The sequence below is a fragment of the Euphorbia lathyris genome, chromosome 2 (assembly GCF_963576675.1).
Source record: "Euphorbia lathyris chromosome 2, ddEupLath1.1, whole genome shotgun sequence".
Classification (NCBI taxonomy): Eukaryota; Viridiplantae; Streptophyta; class Magnoliopsida; order Malpighiales; family Euphorbiaceae; genus Euphorbia; species Euphorbia lathyris.
The window spans coordinates 84,409,219-84,429,684 of NC_088911.1; the positions used below are offsets into that span (position 1 = coordinate 84,409,219).

The window sequence follows — 20,466 nt, forward strand, 5'->3', positions numbered from 1 at the left end:
GATTTGAAATCTCGGAAGTGTTCCGGGGACAGGACGTAGGCTTAGAAGAAGCCGAACCTGGATAAATATGCTGAGTGAAGTATTTCTAAACCTTAACTCCTTATTTACATTGCTTGCTTAAAACAAACTAAAACTGACCAAGTAAAAGAGGTCAAGCTGAGTTGTGCGCTACCAACGAGTTGGTTCAGGAATAGACTCTAAGTGCTATCTCCTGACCTAAGCAACGAAGCTGTCCTAGTCACTAGTTGACTAAGCCAGTGTCTTGCTGATTGCTAAGCGCAGTTGTTATATAATCTTTTCTCAAAGAAAAGAAATCTACCCTAATTATTTTTTTTGAAAAAGGTAAAATAGTTCCTAACCCCCCCCCCTTGGAACTATATTTGCAACCTTACAAGGGACCAACACATTGTTTATCTCGAACAGCTCGTACAGTCTCATCTGCTGATTCACCTTGGATTCTTTTACTTTGTTTGTTCCCTCGTAGGTGACTTCCAGCTTTTTCCAGATCTCTTGTGCCGACTCACAACCTGAGATTTTGTTATATTCTGCAGCATCGAGCGCACAGTGAAGCATATTGATAGCCGAAGCATGGTTTTGAAGCTTCTTAAGATCATCCTCTGTCCATTCAACCTCAGCTTTAACAACTGACTGGCCAGCAACAACTTTCACAGGTACAAACGGGCCTTGGACAATAGATAGCCAGGCACTCATGTTTGTAGCTTGAATGAAGTTCTTCATCCTATTCTTCCAAAAGGTATAGTTTGACCCGAAGAATAGGGGAGGCCTGGTAATGGACAGCCCCTCAGGTAATATCTGAGTTGTCAGGTTTCCAGGGAGAAACCGAGTGCTGTTTTCACCCATGGTATGGATCAACTCAAGGTTGTTAGACCTTTAGTAATGAGCTTTTAAGCTCTAATACCACTTGTTGGTCCCTTGTAAGGTTGCAAGTATAGTTCCAAGGGGGGGGGGGGTTAGGAACTATTTTACCTTTTAAAACGATTAGGGCAGATTTCTTTTCTTTTAGAAAAGATTATATGACAGCGGCGCTGATCAATCGACAAGACACTGGCTTAGTCAACTAGTGACTAGGTCAGTTTCGTTGCTTAGATCAGGGAATAGCACTTAGAGTCTATTCCTGACTTAATTCGTTGGCAGCGCACAACTCAGCTTGACCTCTTTTACTTGGCCAGTTTTAGTTTGTTTTAAGCAAGCAATATAAATAAGGAGTTAAGGTTTAGAAATACTTCACTCAGCAGATTTATCCAGGTCCGGCTTCTTCTAAGCCTACGTCCTGTCCCCGGAACACTTCCGAGATTTCAAATCCTCTACTGAGCTCTTTAAAGGTAGAGCCTCAAACCTTTTACAATATCAGCAATTGAGTATGACAAGAGTACCTTCCTCTATACTTCTACTCAATCCTAATCTCTCCGCTGAGTACTTAAAACCGAGTACTCAGCCTCTCCTTTCTATTCCTAGAAATGATTAAGATTTGTCCTAAACAACAATTGCTAGAACACCTTAGATGATTGAGAATCAATCACTCTAGACTTTTACACAAATGAATAAGCTTGTAGTGTAAGAATTTGCTTTGCTTTTGATGGAGAACTTTTGTACACGTTTGATCAGCGTAATGGCTTTTGCTCAAAGTTCTCTGTGGAATGTGGATTCTGAATGCTCTATTTATAGAGAGCTGTGAGAGCTTCTGGTTATTTCGAATTTCGAAATAACCGTTGGAGGGAAACGGCTTCATGTCGCTTTCACTCAGTCTGTTCAGCAGTTCTCTTAGCCAATCAGATTCCAGCATCTTCTGTTCTTCGGTCAGTGTGGCAGTATGTTCCTCCAAATCGGGTAATGTCAAACAGACAGCTTCCTGCGTCTTCTGTTCTTTACCAACAGAGGAAATACTTGGTATGGAAGTTGCTTTGTAGTCAGCGGCTGTCTTGTACGTTTTGTCGAGACAGCTCAGCAGCTTCATACCGAAGTTGTCTACGTGGATCTTCTCGATCCTTCTTTGCTCAGCATGCGTTTCACTACTTCAACGGCAGCGTTTTGGAGATACGCGGGCTGAGTGATCTTGGGCTTGTTTGACTTGGGCCTTGACTTCCATATAGGGCTTGGGCCTTATGATCTTTATGTCTTATAACAATTATAAACTCAATATTGAACAAACACATTAGTAACAATAAATCAAAGCATTTAAACTTAATGTGTTATAGAATATTTAATTTCACTTAATTAATTTTGTCAAATCAAAATCTTGTGGAAAGGTGTTTCAACAATCACCTCTTCCCCTGCACATTTACATTCGCATGCTTCGCTAATTGTCATTTCGCGAAGCCAAAATCGTCCTTTTTCATAACTAACACGTTTAATTTTTTCTGTAGATGGTTGAATACGTAACATCCCTTTCTGGAAGGCGGCGTACTGGGCTGCAGGGGAGATGATTTTTCTTCCTGTATAGGGATGAACTTCCCCAAGATTGACACATTCACTCCTGAAATGATTCGTTAGGAGAGGTTGTGTCAATCTCGGGGTGCACCATGGGACACGTCCATCCCATGGTGCCAATCTTCAAAGTGGACCTTACTTAATCCGGTGCCAAGATTACTCATTCGTTTCAAAATTGGTACCGGATTAGTTAGTTTCAGTTTAAAATGATTGGTTAGTAGAGTTCATTGTGGCAATCTTGTTGTAAATTTTGATAATGTTATGATTTGAATGTTGTTATTGTGGCAATCTTGTTGTAAATTTTGATAATGTTATGATCTTAATGTTCGAATCCGTTGTTGTTTGCCAATTTTTGTTATATACCACTTCGCGTATTAGCTTCAAATCATATCCAGCATTCGCATATGCGAACTAAATTCATCAAGCAAAACAAACTTTAGCTTCGCAGGCTTCGCATATGCGAACTAAATTCATTAAGTAAATTAAAACATTAACTTCGCAGGCTTCGCATATGGGTGAATATGCGAAGTCAGACGGGATGGGGCGAGCTCCGCGTAAATATTGAGGGTATTTTTGGAAAGTCACATAAAATCAGTCTAGATATGTAGTAGAATTAGTAAATGGGTTTAATATGTAAATGGACCTCCCATTTGACCTAGAAAATTACACAGAAATTCATATTTTAAAAACTATTTACAACTATATCAAGTCATAATTTTGGATTATGTCAAACTTGTAAAATCAGTACTTTTAATATATTTTAAGGGTTAGAATTTATAAATTAGAAGTCTACAATATATTTTCTAAGGTTTATGATTTATGAATTGGAGTCTATAATTTTTAAATTATGATATAAAATCATAATATATAGAGAATAATGACATATTAAGAATTAAGTTTAGTGATATGACTTAGTTGTAATTTTGTACTTAGTTATGATATTCCTGTATTTGACCCTTTTCTAATTTTCCCAATTAAAAATAGAATGCAAGAAATAAAAATTGAAAAGGAGGATAATTGAGAGTGAATTGTACAAAGCTGGTATAATTGCAGTGGTTGCTGAAAATCACAAAAAATCCGGAATAATATATGAAATTATGCAACACTTACTAAAAAAACAAACAAGTACGTACGTGGTCTAAAGGAAAGGACTGACTAGCCAGTATCTCCATTTATTTATTTATTTAAATATACCATGCTATTAAATATATTAATGATTTTAAATCTAACACGACAGTATAATGCTTTATTTAACTAAGCATTAAAGTATAAAAATACCTTTAACATTTTCGATTATAAGCAATTTTATCCCTAATGTTTAAAATTGTATTTTGCCCCTAATGTTGGAAGCCAAGAGCAATTTTACCTCTAACGTTGATAAATTGCGTCAATTTGAAAAATAATTCATCAAACTGTTTTCTCGGTCATGAATCATCTACACTTCACACGTGCGTCATTTTATCAGTAACAAATCACAAACATATGTTGGGATGTGAAAAAATGAAAAAAATAAATATATACTGTCTTTTGTACGAATTGGAAAAAAAATTCAAAAAATTCACCCAATTTATAAATATTAATCTCCAATTTTATAATTAATTATATAAAACATGAAATCCTTTTTTTAGAACAAATTAAAAAATAAATTGATAGACAATTGGTGCAGAATAAGGAATAAAAATATTTGTGTTTTATAATAGAGGTAAAATTGACTCAAATTATCAACGTTAGGGATAAAATTGCACTTGGCTATTACTTTAAGAGTAAACTTACACCATTTTAGATATTAGGGATAAAATTGCTTCTGACCCAAAACGTTAGGAATAGTTTTGCACCTTAATCCTTTAACTAATAAGTGGAGAATTGCTATATTGATTTTTGATATTCGCCTATATATACCCAATATAACAAAAAAATATTCATCACTTCATATATTATTATTATTATTATTATTATTATGGTTCTGAGCTTCCCAGAATGACCAGTCTTTAAGGGTCGGTCTGTTTTTGATATTTCCTCGGGATTAGCCCCTCCATTGTAACAAAAAGTATATATCTATTTGGCCGGTTCGATTGAACCAGTGCTCGCCAAACTGTGCAAATGGAGTAGATTGTCCAGTTTATGTTAAACCATGTTTTTCATTTGGTCGAAACCACCCCTCCAGCCAAGTTATTATTTCCTAATCCGATTAAATCTTTAGGTTCCGTTTGTTTGTCTGAAAATTTTGTGTTTTGAAATTTTTTGGGTATGAGAAATTTTTTTATTGAAAAATAAATATTTTCCGGTGTTTGGTTACAATCCGGAAAATGCGAAGAAGTAGCGAGTGCGAGTTGTTTTCAAAAGGGTAAGAATAAATGAACTATATGGTTCCAAAAAATTTAGAAAAATGTTTTACATTTTCTTCGTATATTTTTCAGTTGAATCATCTAAATTTTTTTGTTGATTTATTTTCCCTAACAAACAAATATCGAAAAATTAGAACAATATTTTCCGGCAAACAAATGAGACCATGGTGTTTTTTTAGTATGTTTTCTATTTGGGAAATAATTCTATATGTATTAAAGTTTATTTCCACATTTTTAAATTATAAAAAAAGCACATGTAAATTGAAACAAGTTTATCACACTTGATATGATTGCATAATTATCACGTTACATGTAGTCTCATAGGTCCGAAAATGGTAATCGTCCACGCCACGTGGACCAGTCATTGAAAACCTCAGGGTTACACATGTTTAACCCTGATATTGCACCTTAATTTCTAGACAACAATTACAATAAATGCAATAGTTCCAGGTTGACATCAAACCTCATCCATTAAGTAACTACTACGGGAATCCAACTAATTTGGGGCACATAATCATGACATCATATCAATAAAAAGGCACATAGTACATTAACCTTGCATGTTTGAGCTACATATTTTTTAGTGTCTTTCTCCTCCTTTAGCCTTTTGTAACTTAAGCATCAGAGTGGGGCCATCGGTCCTCGGCTTCTCCTTGATATTTTTTTTGTCTCATCTTAGACATTGGAAGCACGAAAGAAACATCAAATTATCAAACATCAAATTGGTCCGGTGAACGTGGATCCAAGAAACAAATTAAGCCATGACTTAATTGGTCTCTTCATAATCCAATATCCCTTCATCATCAAACCCATCAAAACTTTTATAGACGTGAATGATAATCCAATTAGACTCTTACAGATGACCTTGGAGTTCGACTTATGCATGGAGGCATGTTTTGGTTTACTGGATCTAGTGCAGTGGAAGTTTGTATATGAGATTACTAAACAACTCAGCTACAACATGGGCTTCGTTCAAGAATCGATGAACATCATCATGTAAGAACATGCGATTGAAATGGCGAATGTTAGAGAAGAGCTTAAAGAAGCTAGTTGCTTTTTCTACCGGACATCATATCGTCTGAAGTTGCCGCGTAAGATAGATCTGTCTCTAGATTCTCAATGAGAAAACATAAGAGGCCGGTCTAGGGGAAGAGATCATATCGCCCACCACTACAGGTGCCATCATGCTAGAAGACTTTATAGAGAGCATCATAAGGGGGGATTTGAGTAATCGTACACTCCTCCCCCTAAAAGGCCATCTCAGAGGCATCAACGAGATTACTTTGACGAATCTAAGTCTAAGATGAAGGAAAACCATCGGGAAAAACTCGCTCAGATCTTATCATCATGATCAACACGAAGACTAATGAAAAGATATAGGGCCAAGAACTAAGCATTGATGATAGGCTAGAGAACAACTATGTACTGAAAGACCTTAAGAAAATGAAGCTCCCCCTAACAAGGAAAAGATATAAAATCTCATCCATAAGGAACATTGGAATTCCATGGCTGATGCTGACATTGGTGTTAGGATTCCCGAAGTTACTAACATGTGTTTATAACTTTGCATGGACATGCTGACGAGACCAATGCCAAAGGGATTCAAATACCCTTTGCTCAAAGAGTATAATAGATTGTGAGATCCCAATCTACATGTGAAGAATTTCTGAAGGTCATTAAGACTATGACGGCCACTGACACTGTCATGTGCAGATTCTTTTCCATAACTCTATAAGATGTTGTTGGCTACTAGTACAAACAACTCTTAATTGGATATATTCAAAACTTTAATCAAATGGAAAATCAGTTTGTTCAGCACTTCATCACATCAATACTAGAGAGAAAAACCATGGAAGATTTGAATTACCTAGTCTAGGAACCACATGACAAGCTTCAAGAATGGGTTGAAAGGTTCCAAAAAACCACAAACAAGTTTCGACACCTCAATATGGACAATGTTGTAAATGTCATGCCTTGTCCAACGAACTCACAGAAAGATGGCCCAAAATGTTTCTAGATAACATACGAGACATGCTGCTACTATACTTTAGAGATAAATAATAGTTATTTAGAACAAGAATTGGAACATAAATGCTTGATTCAATATTTAATGATGTAGAATATTGCTTAATGTCATACGGAAGTAGATATTGCGATTTCATATGGTAATAGGAAGATTATTGACCTGGAATATCTACAGAGAATATCTTACTCGATGTCGACCGTCCTAAAGTTCGTCTTTGAACAAAAATAAAACGCAAAAGGAGATCGAAAATTTCAGGGATAATCGATCGGAGAAACGAAGAATCAGATCAGAGAAACGGAGAAGGAGATCGTGAAAATAGAGAGAACAGGGAGATCGTGTATCTGTTATGCATGAAAATTAGAATCTATTTATATCTAATGACATTACTATATGTATAATTATGCCATCAATAAGTCTACACACATAAATACGTGTTTTCACATAGTGGTCTGTTTTCATGTGATCCATCCCTATATATATAATCGATGTTCTTCAAACATGACGTTATATTTGTATGATTTATCCTAGAATATTTCCGCATTAAAATCTCTAAAAAAATTGCCAAAATGATTTATAATGAAGATATAGATTTAACCATTTTTTAGGTTAATTTCAAATAAATGTCATGTGGTTTCACGTTTTTATAGATTGGTGCCTGTGATTTTTTTGTTACAAACCGATCCCTATGATTTGCAAAATTTTTATTTTTTATTGACTCTGCCAAATTTGACCGATAACGACCTCAAAACGAAAATTTTCAAGAATTAAATGATATTTTAAGCAACTTTAAATTCTTCAACTTTTTAGGTTTGAGGTCATTTAGGTGGTGTTTTTTTATGAAAGAAAGTTAGTGTTTAGAGAGAGAAAACTCCAAAAAATGATGATTTTGAAAATTAAAAAATGTGATAATAAACAATTTTAATTTTTGAAATTTTTTATTCTGAGGTTGTTATCCGCCAAATTTGACAAAGGTAAATAAAAAATAAAAATTTTGCAAATCACATAGTTGAGTTTGTAATAAAAAAACCACTAATACCGATCTACAAAAACGTGAAACCACATAGCATTTATTTTAACCCTTTATATATATTCTGCTATTAATTATAATTCCAATTTTTTTATTGATGCTTTTAAAACGGATCATTCAGGTAAATTTCCCACATAACTATATAGATATCATATGTGTAAGATGCTAGGCCCAAAATTGGAATAAGTACTGGTTAGCTAGCTTGCAAAATTTCCATTTATTTATTCATTCATAGATTTGAATTTTCTCAAAATTAAGTTTTAACTGAAAAAGTTTATTATGTTTAATACATTTTAATTATTTAATATAAAATTAATGGTTGAGATTTAATTATTTAATAAATAATTAATATATAAAATCCAAAATGAAATCTAAAGTTATAGAATTTACAAGAAAATCTGCATGTCAATGTTCTTACACAGAAATTACAAAAAGTTATAGAATTTATAATTTCTAACACATCTATGTACATTGAACATAAAGTTACACAAACACATGTTAGGATTTCAAGTCTAGATCTCTAAATCATCATATGCTAAAACATTCTAATTACTCAAACAATACAAATTTAACTAACCAATAAAAAGAAATTGAAGTTGAATAATTAATGATGAATAGAACAAAAAAAAAAAAAAAAAAAAAAAGAGTGTTGATTGATGTAGACATGAAAAACAGTTTTTGAAGGAAGAAAAAGAGGGAGGATTTGTTAATAAGAGAAAAGCAATTAGTGATACATAGAAATAGAAGTATCCAAAAAGGAATCCAATGATTTTTCATGTGGGACATTATTGCATTATATATATGTAATGTAGGTGGGAGATACCACATAACACAAGGAGAATGTATTCTTACTTATATTATACTCATTTTACATCAATATACTATCAATTATTATACATTAATTCAATTACACAAGTCTTTCAGATATAATAACATTATTCTTACAACTTTATACATCACATTCAATTTTTAGCTATTAGAGCCTTATCAATCAAGAGCTCTAAAATTCAACTCCCAACTATCAAACAACCATTTCAACCAAAAGCATTAATAGTTAAAATTTAATTGAAATTTTACCCAACTTCAACTTCAAATTCTCAATTACTTAATATAAGAGACTCTAATATCATTATTAAATAACTATACGAATTAAAATGCAATAATAGTTTTTATATTAATTTCTAACACTAACTACCCTTTTTGTTTATTAAATTTTAGCATAAAAGCAAACAGGATTTGTGGTTGTCCACACCTTATAAGTCCAAAGTGACAATAAACCATTTAACACAACTTGCAGGTGTGAGATGTTATAATAAAAGCTATTATTGTACATTAACTAGCAGCTTAAATTTTTGGTTTAGTTCAATTGGGTTTTTGACATAGTATCAGAGTATTTCAACACATGGTAAGATGAAAATGTGTTGTACACGTTTCAAACTCATGAAGTATTCATGTGCGGAGATATGTCAGAAATTAATAATAAACGCCCAATTAGTTCATTGATATGATATCATCTAAAAGCAGAACTCACTCAAAAGGTATCTCAAATGAAGAGGATTGACTCATATATTTAAAGAGCGACATAACTTCCCAATTAAGCAATGTAGGTATTTAACACATCCCACTCACACCCAAATTATTTGCGGTGCGAAACAAATATCAATGGCAACCCAATATTGAATAACATGATTCTAATACCTTGTCAATAAACCAACTGAATCAAAAATTTAAGTTGATAATTAAGTTCAATAATATATTTTATTATAATATTTGACATACAAAAATGCCCATTGAACTTGACTTTATCTCTAAAGTTTAAGATGATGGTTAGGCTTTAAGGCTAGTTTTCATATTATTTCTAACACATCTCACAAATAAATTTCTATATTGAACTTGAAGTGTACATGTACACACTGAACTACACTATAATGTGTTTACATTTCACCAAAAGCTACTTTAAAGGTGGAGATTGACATATTTAAAGATTCATGTAACTTTCTAATTTACAAATGAAGGATATATTTACACACTATCTTATATTTACTTCATTTAGTACATGACGCTAATATTAGTAAGGAATTTAGCATTGAACCATGACTCTCATACTTTGTAAACAAATATCTAACTTTTTCTAAAATGTATGTTAAAGGAGGAGCATTGTCTCACATATTGAAAGAGTCATATAGCTTCTTAATATATTAGAGCATCTCCAATAAACTCTTAGTCCGTTCTCTAAAAATAATATAAACAATTAACTTTTAGTGTTTGAGGAGTGACTAATACATATCATCTCTGATAATACTTCTCATATTTACTATTTATTTATTATTTTTATACCAATAGCGAGAGAAGAGAGACTTTCAGCAATAAAGTATTAATAAAAAAAAATGAAATAAGGAGAGGACCAGCAGTAGAGAGAGGCTCCTCGATAATAAAGATGATGACGACGCTTTTAGTGATTTGAGGAGTTACTAAGATGTTTTTGGAGTTCGTTTTTAACTCTCTCCCCTTAAATTTTAACTTAACACCTCAACTAAAAGGTTGTTGAAGATGTTCTTATGCTATTATATATGAAGTTGTTAAGATTTCAATTCTTCTTTAGATGATTTGATACTTTGCCAAGGAACTAATGATAGTTAATTATTGTTAGATGTCATAATAAAAGATATTTAGGTGCATTATCTATTGTTTAATGCTTTTAGGTTAATTGGTTTCTTGACATAGTATTAGCCTCTCTTAAACCAAACAGTTGAAGATTCAAATCCCAGCAGTTCCATTTTTACATATATATTAAAAATAATGATATATAATGAGTTTATGTTATACAACCTTCAAACCCAATAGATATTTGCATACATAGGTGTACTAGAAATAATAATCAAAGCTATATTTGAACCTTATTTACCAGGTTATTAGTTCAATTGATTTTGCACAATTATAAGGTTTAAGAATAATTTATATTATTTCTAAGACAAATGTATTAGAAATAATAAAAACTTCTTTTTATAGTTTTATGTACCTAAGATTTTGATTAAATGGTCCCTTAACAAGGGATATATGTAGTTTTAGACCTAATTCTTTACCTATATCTATATGATACTGATAGTGCCACAAAACTATGAAATTAGCAATTAATTAATGAAGTAATATTCTCAATCAATAGTCGCACAAATAATATATGATATTTTGGAAATAAAACTCAGAAATGACAACTGAGATATATATAGTTTGCATTACATGTCTGGGTAATAGTACATGATGATTATATTATAACAAACTTGCACTATATATATATTTTAAGAAAACAATAAACATAATTATAAAGGATGAGAAAATGTTACTTACCCCTTTTCAACTCATGAAATTTCAATCTTCACTCATATCTCTCTCATTTTAGGAATACAATTTCTGCAGCCATTTCTCTAACTCAATCCACAGCAGGATTCTTCATTAGTAGATCCCAAAATGGCATTCATTCGTTGGATTTTGAGAACCTGAAAATAAAATTAAAAAAGAGGTTTAGTTAATTAAATGATTGCTAGATAGCTGTAATATACTCCATAAGACAAGACATAATTTTAGGTACTGGCAAAGCAAAAGGCAATATGATTATAATATAATATAATATGCATAATTCAAAAAATGAATAAAGTCAAATAATTAGTTGCAATCTCTAAGTGAAATACAATTAATGATGAACTGTATGCAATTATGAATCACCTAAATTAAATTCCAAATCATGATTGTGAAATTATATATGTAAATGCAACTTGATAAATGACAGAAAATATCAATTATTGTGAGAATTTTTTGTACATAAATTGGAGTAAGTACGTACATAGTAGTCTAGTGTTATCTATAAGAGCTGGATGTGGGGTACAATTACAACATATAATAGAATGAATGAGAATGTCATCAAATTATCATTTTTCTCTAAGCAGACAAAAGACAATCTGCTTTGCTTCAGGTATAGCTAATTACATTTTAGATTTCAAATGAAAAGGACACTATATATATGCAGACAAAGCAGTATAAAACCATTTTTATATTCTGTCATCAAATTTATAAGATCTCAAATTTAGCTGATATGATATATACTTTGTATTCTCTGCAACAAACAAACAACACTGAATCAGCATAATTCTGGGTTCTATTTTTTTTATATTTTATTACATCATTCAGTGGGTGTATTTTTATATTAATCTATATAATAGCATATAACAGCATCTATAAATTATTATAAAAAAATAAAAGTTAAGGTAAAGTGAGTCTTTCTATCCCTATATATGCAAATTAGGGTTTCAACTACTTGGCCTAGGGTTTAAAATACAACAGTACCAAATTTATTAAATTTCTATATGCATAATTAATTATGTTTAGAAACAAAAATGCTCTTGCTGAAGTACCAGAATTAATTAAATTAGCTTACTTCACATATTAATTAATTAAAAGAAAAGGATTAAATTACCATAATTCGATAATATAGGGACCACAGGGGAATAAATGAATCCAGAATTACTGCATGGGAAAGGTGGAGGAAGTGTCATGATCAGTAGTAGTAGTAGTAGAAGAAGATGTAGCAGAAGGTTTTCTCTTCTTTTTCTTCTTCTTATAAGGAATTCCTCTTGCTTTTGCTTGTGAATCTCTTACTTCCCGGAGATAAACTCGAATAGCGCCGCTAGCAAACGGATTAGTCTCCGGCAAGCCACCATTTTCTTCATAAGCAGCTCTCAGCCGTCCGATTAGGGCATCTAGACTACCCCAAGCTTGTTTAAGTGGACATGTACAGGGACCAGGTGGTTCTGGCTGTCCAAAATACATACAACCTTGTAAGTGTACCTTTGTTTTCCCGAATTGATCCAGGTATCTTAGAAAATCAAGTACTTGATTCGCGTTGCACTGTGATAATGCTACCGGTGGTCTCTGGTTTCTCAAGTACTGTCCGAAAGTGTTCCAATCTCGCCGTTTCTGTGACTCGTATCGGCTCAACGGCGCCGGACTCTGATGATGACCGATTGATGATGATCCTTCTGCTATGTCTTTCCCTTTGCTTCCTGACATCACTGCACCTATTACTGATCAATTTCTTTTTTTGGATTTGTTTATGAGAGAAGAAGGGGAAAATAAGGAAAAGAAAATGAATATTTTTTTGATAGACAAAAGATAGAAGATGAGTTCAAATTAATATCACATTCAACAAAAATGCCCAAAAATATCTTCAACTACCCTAATTATTCTCATTTTCATAAATTTAACCCCTCATCTTTCATTTCAACATATTAAATTTCCGATCATTTAGTTTTAGCCGCATTAAACGCTTGATGAAAAATATAAATCAATTTTGAATATAAATCTCGGTTAATTGCATTCTAAATTTAAATTTTTAATCATTCAAAAGCAATTTTTTCTGGCTTATATACATCATGAGTCCCCTAAACTTGATCTAAAAAACTGATTGGTCTACTAAATTTGTAAAATGTATCATTGGCTCTGTGAACTTGGTTAAAATGATATGATAACCCTTAAAATCCATGTGGCAAAACATAAGAGGATTTAGAAAAATTGAAATGAATATCGTTTTAATGAAGTTCAAAAGACTAATAGATGGTTGTAAGCAAATTCATAGAGAAATAAAGGTCAATTAATATGGAAATTTAAAGGACTAACGAGACACTTTGTAAATTGATGAGCCCAGTCCATTTTTTGGGCCAAGTTTAGAGCGCCTCTAATGCATTAACTCCATCTATGTTACGTGTACAAAGAAACAATAAAAACCTTAGTTCGAACTATAAAAATATAATTTTTTTTTCTTTGATAAAAATATAATTTCAGACATAAGTAAAACAAGTAACACTTTTATTTGGATTAAATATTTGCAGCTAAGTAATTTAGGATTAATGCGACAAAACCTGAATGATGTATTGAATAAAAAATGAGGGAGTCAATTCATAAAAATGAGAAAGATGAGGGGCTGAAGAGGAATTTAGTGAAGAAAAATGTATAAGAAAAAAAGAAAAGAAAAATCACATCTAGTGAGGAGACATGATATGGGACCTATGAAAGTGCTTTAGGTTCTCTTTATTTGTTGCAATCACATTATTTATCTTCCTTTAATGGTACTATTAGCATTAGCTAATACTTTTTTCCTATATATCTATTATTGTGTTTCCATCAACTGACCAATCATTTTCGAATATATTTTCCTAATTAGCTTTTTTATTTTCATTTAATTACTTCCCATTTTTACACACTAGCTACCACCTAATTCAGATTTAATTAAGCTAAGTTTTTTACTGTTTTTAGAAACCCATTTAATTATAAACAGATGCTTAGCATGTATGGTAATCCATCTTACTCACATCATCATTTTGTTAATACTTTAATAAGATTCCAAATCAATTTTTTTTTTAATTGCTCCTATTTTTACCTTGCTAATTCACACACTCAATTGCTGTAACTGATAAATATTTATTTTACCTTTTTTATCTTGATTAATTTAATTGGTTTTGAAAGGGTATATTGATTGTAAATTAGTGAAATGATAGTATATTGGCAGCATTGTGCAAAAAGAAGAGCATAAGGGGACAAGTATCTCAACAGGAGTTTCAAAAAAGGACAATGTGATCTTCACTTTCCCACCTTATGTTTGTTAATAAGGTTAATATATCTTGCTGTTGCTCCTCCTTTGCATCCACTGTCACTGTCCCATTTTTCACACTTTAATCACATTCATTTCATAATTTTATTATATATAATTTATCTGATTACTCAGTTTCGGTTTGAATAAAAATTATTAAGGGTTAATTCCTAACGAACATTAGAAAATAGTTAAAATCTGAAAAAGAATGATAATATAATTAAAAAGGTTCTTCAAGTATTAATTTGTACTATTTTCTTCTAACAATGGCTTTTTATCACTAAAGTATATATCTAATGAATATATGCTTCCATAACCAACTGTTTAATTATGAGAAAATATATATGAACTTTTAATTAAAAAAGTATAACAATATATATATATATAAAAAGTCATAGTTGTCACACAGTAAGCATGTGCAATTAATTGTTGCCCTTGCCCTGGACTTGAATGCATTTTCATGAGCCCAGATGTCTGCCATCCTTTAGATTTTGCATTATTGTTTTTCTTTTTGTTTTTTCTCTCTATTTACTTTATAATTGGATATTCTATTCTCTATTCATTTTCTTCAATTATATACATTAGTGGAGCTAAAAGTACAGCTTTTATTAATATTTTGACATTAATAAACTTAAGTGAAATTTAATGAATTAAAGGCAGCATTTTATTCAATTAGTCTTATTATATATCATTTTAATTCAAAAACCGTACAAATGAAGTCAAATCTACTCATTTTTTTTTTTTTTTTATTTACGAGATAATGAGGATAGCGAATAAAAAAAATTGAAAACTTATAATGCACGCTCCTATATAGTTATAAAAATAAAATTGACTAATTGGTGGAAATGAAGGTGGATCCTGTTGACCCGATATGAAGATATTTTATTCAAAAAATATAATAATAAAAATAAAAATAACAGGTTGGTTATGAGAAGGTGGAATGTGGCTAATTATGATTAAGCATTAATGAAATAAAAAAGGACAGACTTGTAACTCTAATCTAATTTAGTAACACAATCAGCACTGCTGATAATGCTTATTGATATTATATAATATTTGGTGCTACTTACTTAGTGATGTTTTTGTTTTTCTTTCCTTTATTCCCTTTCTATTCACACACCAAATCATATATATCATAATTCATTTCACATTCAATTTAATTACTTTCTAATTATTCATAATTTAGATCATCTTATTTATTGCCCCTAAATCTAATGACTTTTTTATCCCCAAAAAAAATGTAATGATTTTTTCTGTATTTTTTTTAAAATAATTTTATATATTAGATACTTGAATATTCAAATCCTTTATATTTATCAAACGAATTCTTAGGTAGTTAAAATTGCAGCTTTCATTATTATTTAGGACAGTTGCGTAATTAACTAAACTAAAGTTTCAGCCTTATTTGGCATTATTTGCATAAGAAAAACAAAATCTACACATTATCTTATAATTAGTAAGAGTTCATAACAAAAACGTGCTATAGCTAGCTAACTGTATAATCCATATTTAGGTCATTCGGGATAAAGAAAAGGTTGTTACATTTTTTTTTTTAAATGTATAAATTTATGGTTATGTATTGATAATTTTGTGAAAAGATTATCCTATTGAACCACACATTTTTCAATTTAGAAAATCTACGTAGACAAGAGAGAAACCGTTTGGACATGTTTTGTTCGTCTGTTCATGGTTGTTGTTGCTGATAGGTAATAGATGTTAGTTGATTTTTTTTGTTAAAATGTTTCGAAATTTTACTAAACATTTTCTATCTCCTCTAGAATTAGAAGACAAAAAGTAGTTTTGAAAAATTGAAATAAATAGACACCTTGATGCTCTAAGTTAGTGATTACTTTAAAAAAATCTAAATAGAAAAATGCTATTACAATAATGTGATGTAAAAATTTATCTATAGGTGTTGAAACACAATTTCCATATAGATTTTGATTATGATAAAAATATTAAATTAAATTTATATCTTCATAATTAATAACACATTAAAAGATAAAAATGATTTATTTATACTAATGTGTTTATTGAAGTGTTTGGTTAATTATAAGCAAAAGTTCAAAGATGTTAATTTTGGCCTTAAGGCTCAATCCAAGCTCATCATCAAGAAGGCTTGCAAATCAAAAGCGTAAGCCCTGATCATAGAAGGATCCAGAATTTCTCTTGCCAGCTCTAAGTCAAGAGAGTTCCGGAAGACAAGAATCAAGTCATGCTTGACAAGATCAGCAAATGATCGACAGAGACAGAGTTAACCTGCACACAACTGTCAATTGCCCATACCTGATAAGAAAAGTTTCAGAACCACAGACGGCATGTTCCTTGGTCAACCTGAGAACTTTGTCTGATTTGGTTAGACCAAGAAGACTGACTCCGACCAACTCTAAACGACAGCGCAACAGACAAACCAACGGACACAAGATAGATGATGATTGGTTGTAGGCTATGGCCTCTCGAAAGTGAAAACGACATCTGCACACTTTCCCTCTCAACGGTTATTTTGAAATTTGAAATAACCTCTTCCTCAAATGTCAACTATAAATTAGCCTCTCATTTGCAACTTTGAAGACACACAGACATACGAGAGAAAGAACGATCTTCAAGCAAAATGCTCTAAGTGATTATCTCTTGAAGACGTACCTTCCTCTAATTTGCAACTTTGAAGACACACAGACATACGAGAGAAAGAACAATCTTCAAGCCTCTCATATTTCTTGTGTAATCTTTTCTTTCAGATCATTCAATGAGTTCTTAGATTAGAACAAAAATCATCAATTCTCTAGAATAGTTCGGAAGCTCTGTTTGTTTGGTATTTAGCAAATAGAGGTAGATAGTTATTCGGAGTGTAGAATTATAGAGGAATGTACTCTGTAATTGGCTCAACAACTATTGTAAGGGTTTGTGCTCTACCAGAAAGAGCTCATCAGTGGATTAAAGCTCGGAAGACAAATTCCGGGGACTCGATGTAAGTAGGAGGCCGAACCGGGATAAATCTGTTGAGTATCATTTTCTAACTCTTACTCCGTATATTTGCTTGCTCATTATTTTGAAACTGTTAAACTAACCAGAGTATTATCTTTAACTTGCAAAGTTTTGGAAGCCTTCTAAGGGTTGCTCTCTGAATCAAGGAAAGAAGTAATTTAGTTACCAGTTAACTAACATTGCCTCTGAACCCCAATATATGCACTCTGATCTGTGCTGTGAGAAACGTTTAAGAACGTACAAAAGTTTTAAATCTTTAATAGCTCCATTAACTCCCCCCCTCTGGAACTAATTCTCATATAACTAAGGGACCAACAATAGGTTCTTTATCTAGGAGAATAAAACCAATCTTCACATATTCTATGTAGGATAAAAATGATGAAATTCCTCTTATTTATGAGTCAATCGCGCTCTCCAATGTGTCCTAATTAGAATATGAATGTGTTGCGCTCTAAATACACTATTGGCAAGTGAACCAATCATAAACGTAATAAAGTGATAAGTATATCGAGTTATCATCTCCATGTGGATATATTGGAAATAAAACACACCGGATTACTATTTAAATGGAGTTTGATTGAGCAATACAGTTTTTGAAGTATGAATCCACAGTCATGCAACATCGATTCTCACAAATGGGTTTTATATCTACAAATAGGATCGATTATATTTTCACATTACAAGACTGTAAAAGAACCCGACCATTTAAAAAAATTGTATCATGATGTAAAGAAAAAATAATAGGGAAAGCATTTCATTTGATGACACTACATCATTTTCCCTTTCACATGACAGACATTTGTTTTCATGTTGTCTGAATGTTTTTCATGACACTGCATTAAATTTATGGCATCTGAACGTTTATGTGAAAAGAACCTCAAAGCACATGAGGCCTTACGATAACACACATTTGTCATCTAAAGAAAACGCGCTTTTAAGTGAAAAGTTACTTAACCATCATATGACACTTAATATATATGATTGTCATGGTTGTCTTATAACAAAAAAAAAATGGCAAATGAAATTAAGTTACGCGGCCAACCAAAACGCATCTCAAATTTAAGGCGCTCAAAACATTTGACTAATATTTCTGCTCATATATAAACCAAAACCTAGAGAGTAAATTAGGTTTCTCCTTCAGCTCGATGATTCAGGCTTCAGCTCTCCCATTTCTCTCTTTGGCTATCTCCATGGTAGTTTTTTATATGCAAATCTCTATTTCTGAGATTGAAACACGGAAATGGTAAGCCATATTTACTCTGTTCCTCGATGTATTAGAGTTTCATTGTTCCTTAATCTATCTTTTCCTTATCAAACCTGTAATAATCATCAGATTTACTCTTACAGATGCGAATTTTAGTTGTTGGAATAAGGATGTATTCATTGTCAGACTTAACAATGAAAATGTTAGATCTTTCGCTTTGATACACTGATTTCTTTGTATTAATTGTAAGATTCACTAATGAAAAAGGTGGGTCTTTATCTTACTTACACTGATTTTGCCATTTCAATTCATGTTACAGGTGGGCAATATGCTTCGTGATGCTATTGTGGATGATGCTGAGATAGGTAGATCTTGCTCTTTTTATTTGCAAATATTATTAACATTAGGGATTATGAACTGATATGGGTCTCTTTTTATTTGAAAATAATATTTGTAGGGATATTAAGAATGCTTATGTATATGGGAAGTTTGATTGAATAGTATAACATGGGAAGATCTATTTCACTTATTGAGTATATGTGATTGATTGATTGTTATCTTATTCGAGAAACATGTTATGTATGCTCTTATACTTTAGATGTTCAGTGAGTATATTGTATTGGAATCGTGGCTAGTTGTTGTTGGTCCATTGCATGTGGGTATCATAACATGCCAAACATTGCATAGTTGTTGTTGTTGGTCTATTAGCATGCTCTTGGTGATTGATTTATTTACATTTTAGAATGTTGTGTGTGGCTAGTTGTTGTTGGTCTATTGCTTGTGGGTAGCATAACATGTCAAACAATCCATAGATTTTCAATAGTTGTCATATGGAAGAAATCCTTTAGGTTTCCTATTTCAATATCCGAGTTCAATACATAGACGTAGAAGCAGTTCGCACATATTAATTTGATGTATAATCTCATTGGGCTAGGGGATTAAATGAAATAGCAAAGCTTAAGGGCAGCATACTCAAGAGTTTATGTGTGTTGTTTTAGAAGTGGATCAATTTCTAGTTCAAAACATAACAAATTATATAGTAAACAAAATCTACAAAAAAAACCTCTTTTCAAGTTAGACAAACAAGTTAGGCCTAGAAGACTTGTATGTTGTCTTCAATTTCCTAGTTGGTGGCCTAACCTTCTCGAAAACTAAGGGAAACTTAATCTTTGAGTTGTGCCTAACCTTCTTGCACATCATGCCTCCCTTGCATGCTCTTCACTCCATCTCATGGTAGTTGAATTAAATACTGCTATGTTGCTAATGTATTGCTCGGCAATATGTTCTTGCCGTGTAAACGGCTCCTCGCCGAGGGGCTCTACCAGCAGCCTCTATATATATATATATATATATATATATATATATGTGGGTTCACTTTAAATGGTGATATATTTGTCACCATGAATGGTTACTATGATAATTGATATTACTAATTAATATTAGATTTGACTTTATATTTAATTAAAAAAAAAAACAACATTAAAGCATAGAAATACGCCCACTGTTAATTCCAATTACATTGGAAACAAACATTACATTAAATTATATTAAATGCACATATGAGTCTGCAATTATTTAGTGGAGTACATATATTTTTGGTTAAACAAATCCCAATTTGATTAAAAGAATCATCCGAAAATCCAATACAACCACCTAACTCTTTCAACTATAACATTCTAATCCATCCATGAATTAAAAAAAATATTCAATTATTTCTTAAATTATTGAAACTATACAAATATTTATAATTACTTAATTTTAATAAAACAAATTACAAATTTTTTTGACAAGAAC

General features: G+C 31.7%; 1 protein-coding gene across 1 annotated transcript; it reads right to left on the bottom strand.

Annotated features, from left to right (window-relative positions):
* Nucleotides 1–10,993: 10,993 nt before the first annotated feature.
* LOC136218785 (protein LIGHT-DEPENDENT SHORT HYPOCOTYLS 10-like) lies at nt 10,994–13,007 on the bottom strand. Its single transcript, XM_066005890.1, has 2 exons — nt 12,315–13,007; nt 10,994–11,340 (listed from the first exon to the last, which is right to left on the bottom strand). Exon 1 carries the CDS (start codon nt 12,905–12,907, stop codon nt 12,362–12,364), a length of 546 nt encoding a protein of 181 aa, XP_065861962.1. The 5' UTR covers nt 12,908–13,007; the 3' UTR covers nt 10,994–11,340; nt 12,315–12,361.
* Nucleotides 13,008–20,466: the final 7,459 nt, after the last annotated feature.

Excerpts from the sequence above, each read along its gene's own strand:
- LOC136218785 (XM_066005890.1), bottom strand. The coding sequence starts at position 12,907 with ATGTCAGGAAGCAAAGGGAAAGACATAGCAGAAGGATCATCATCAATC.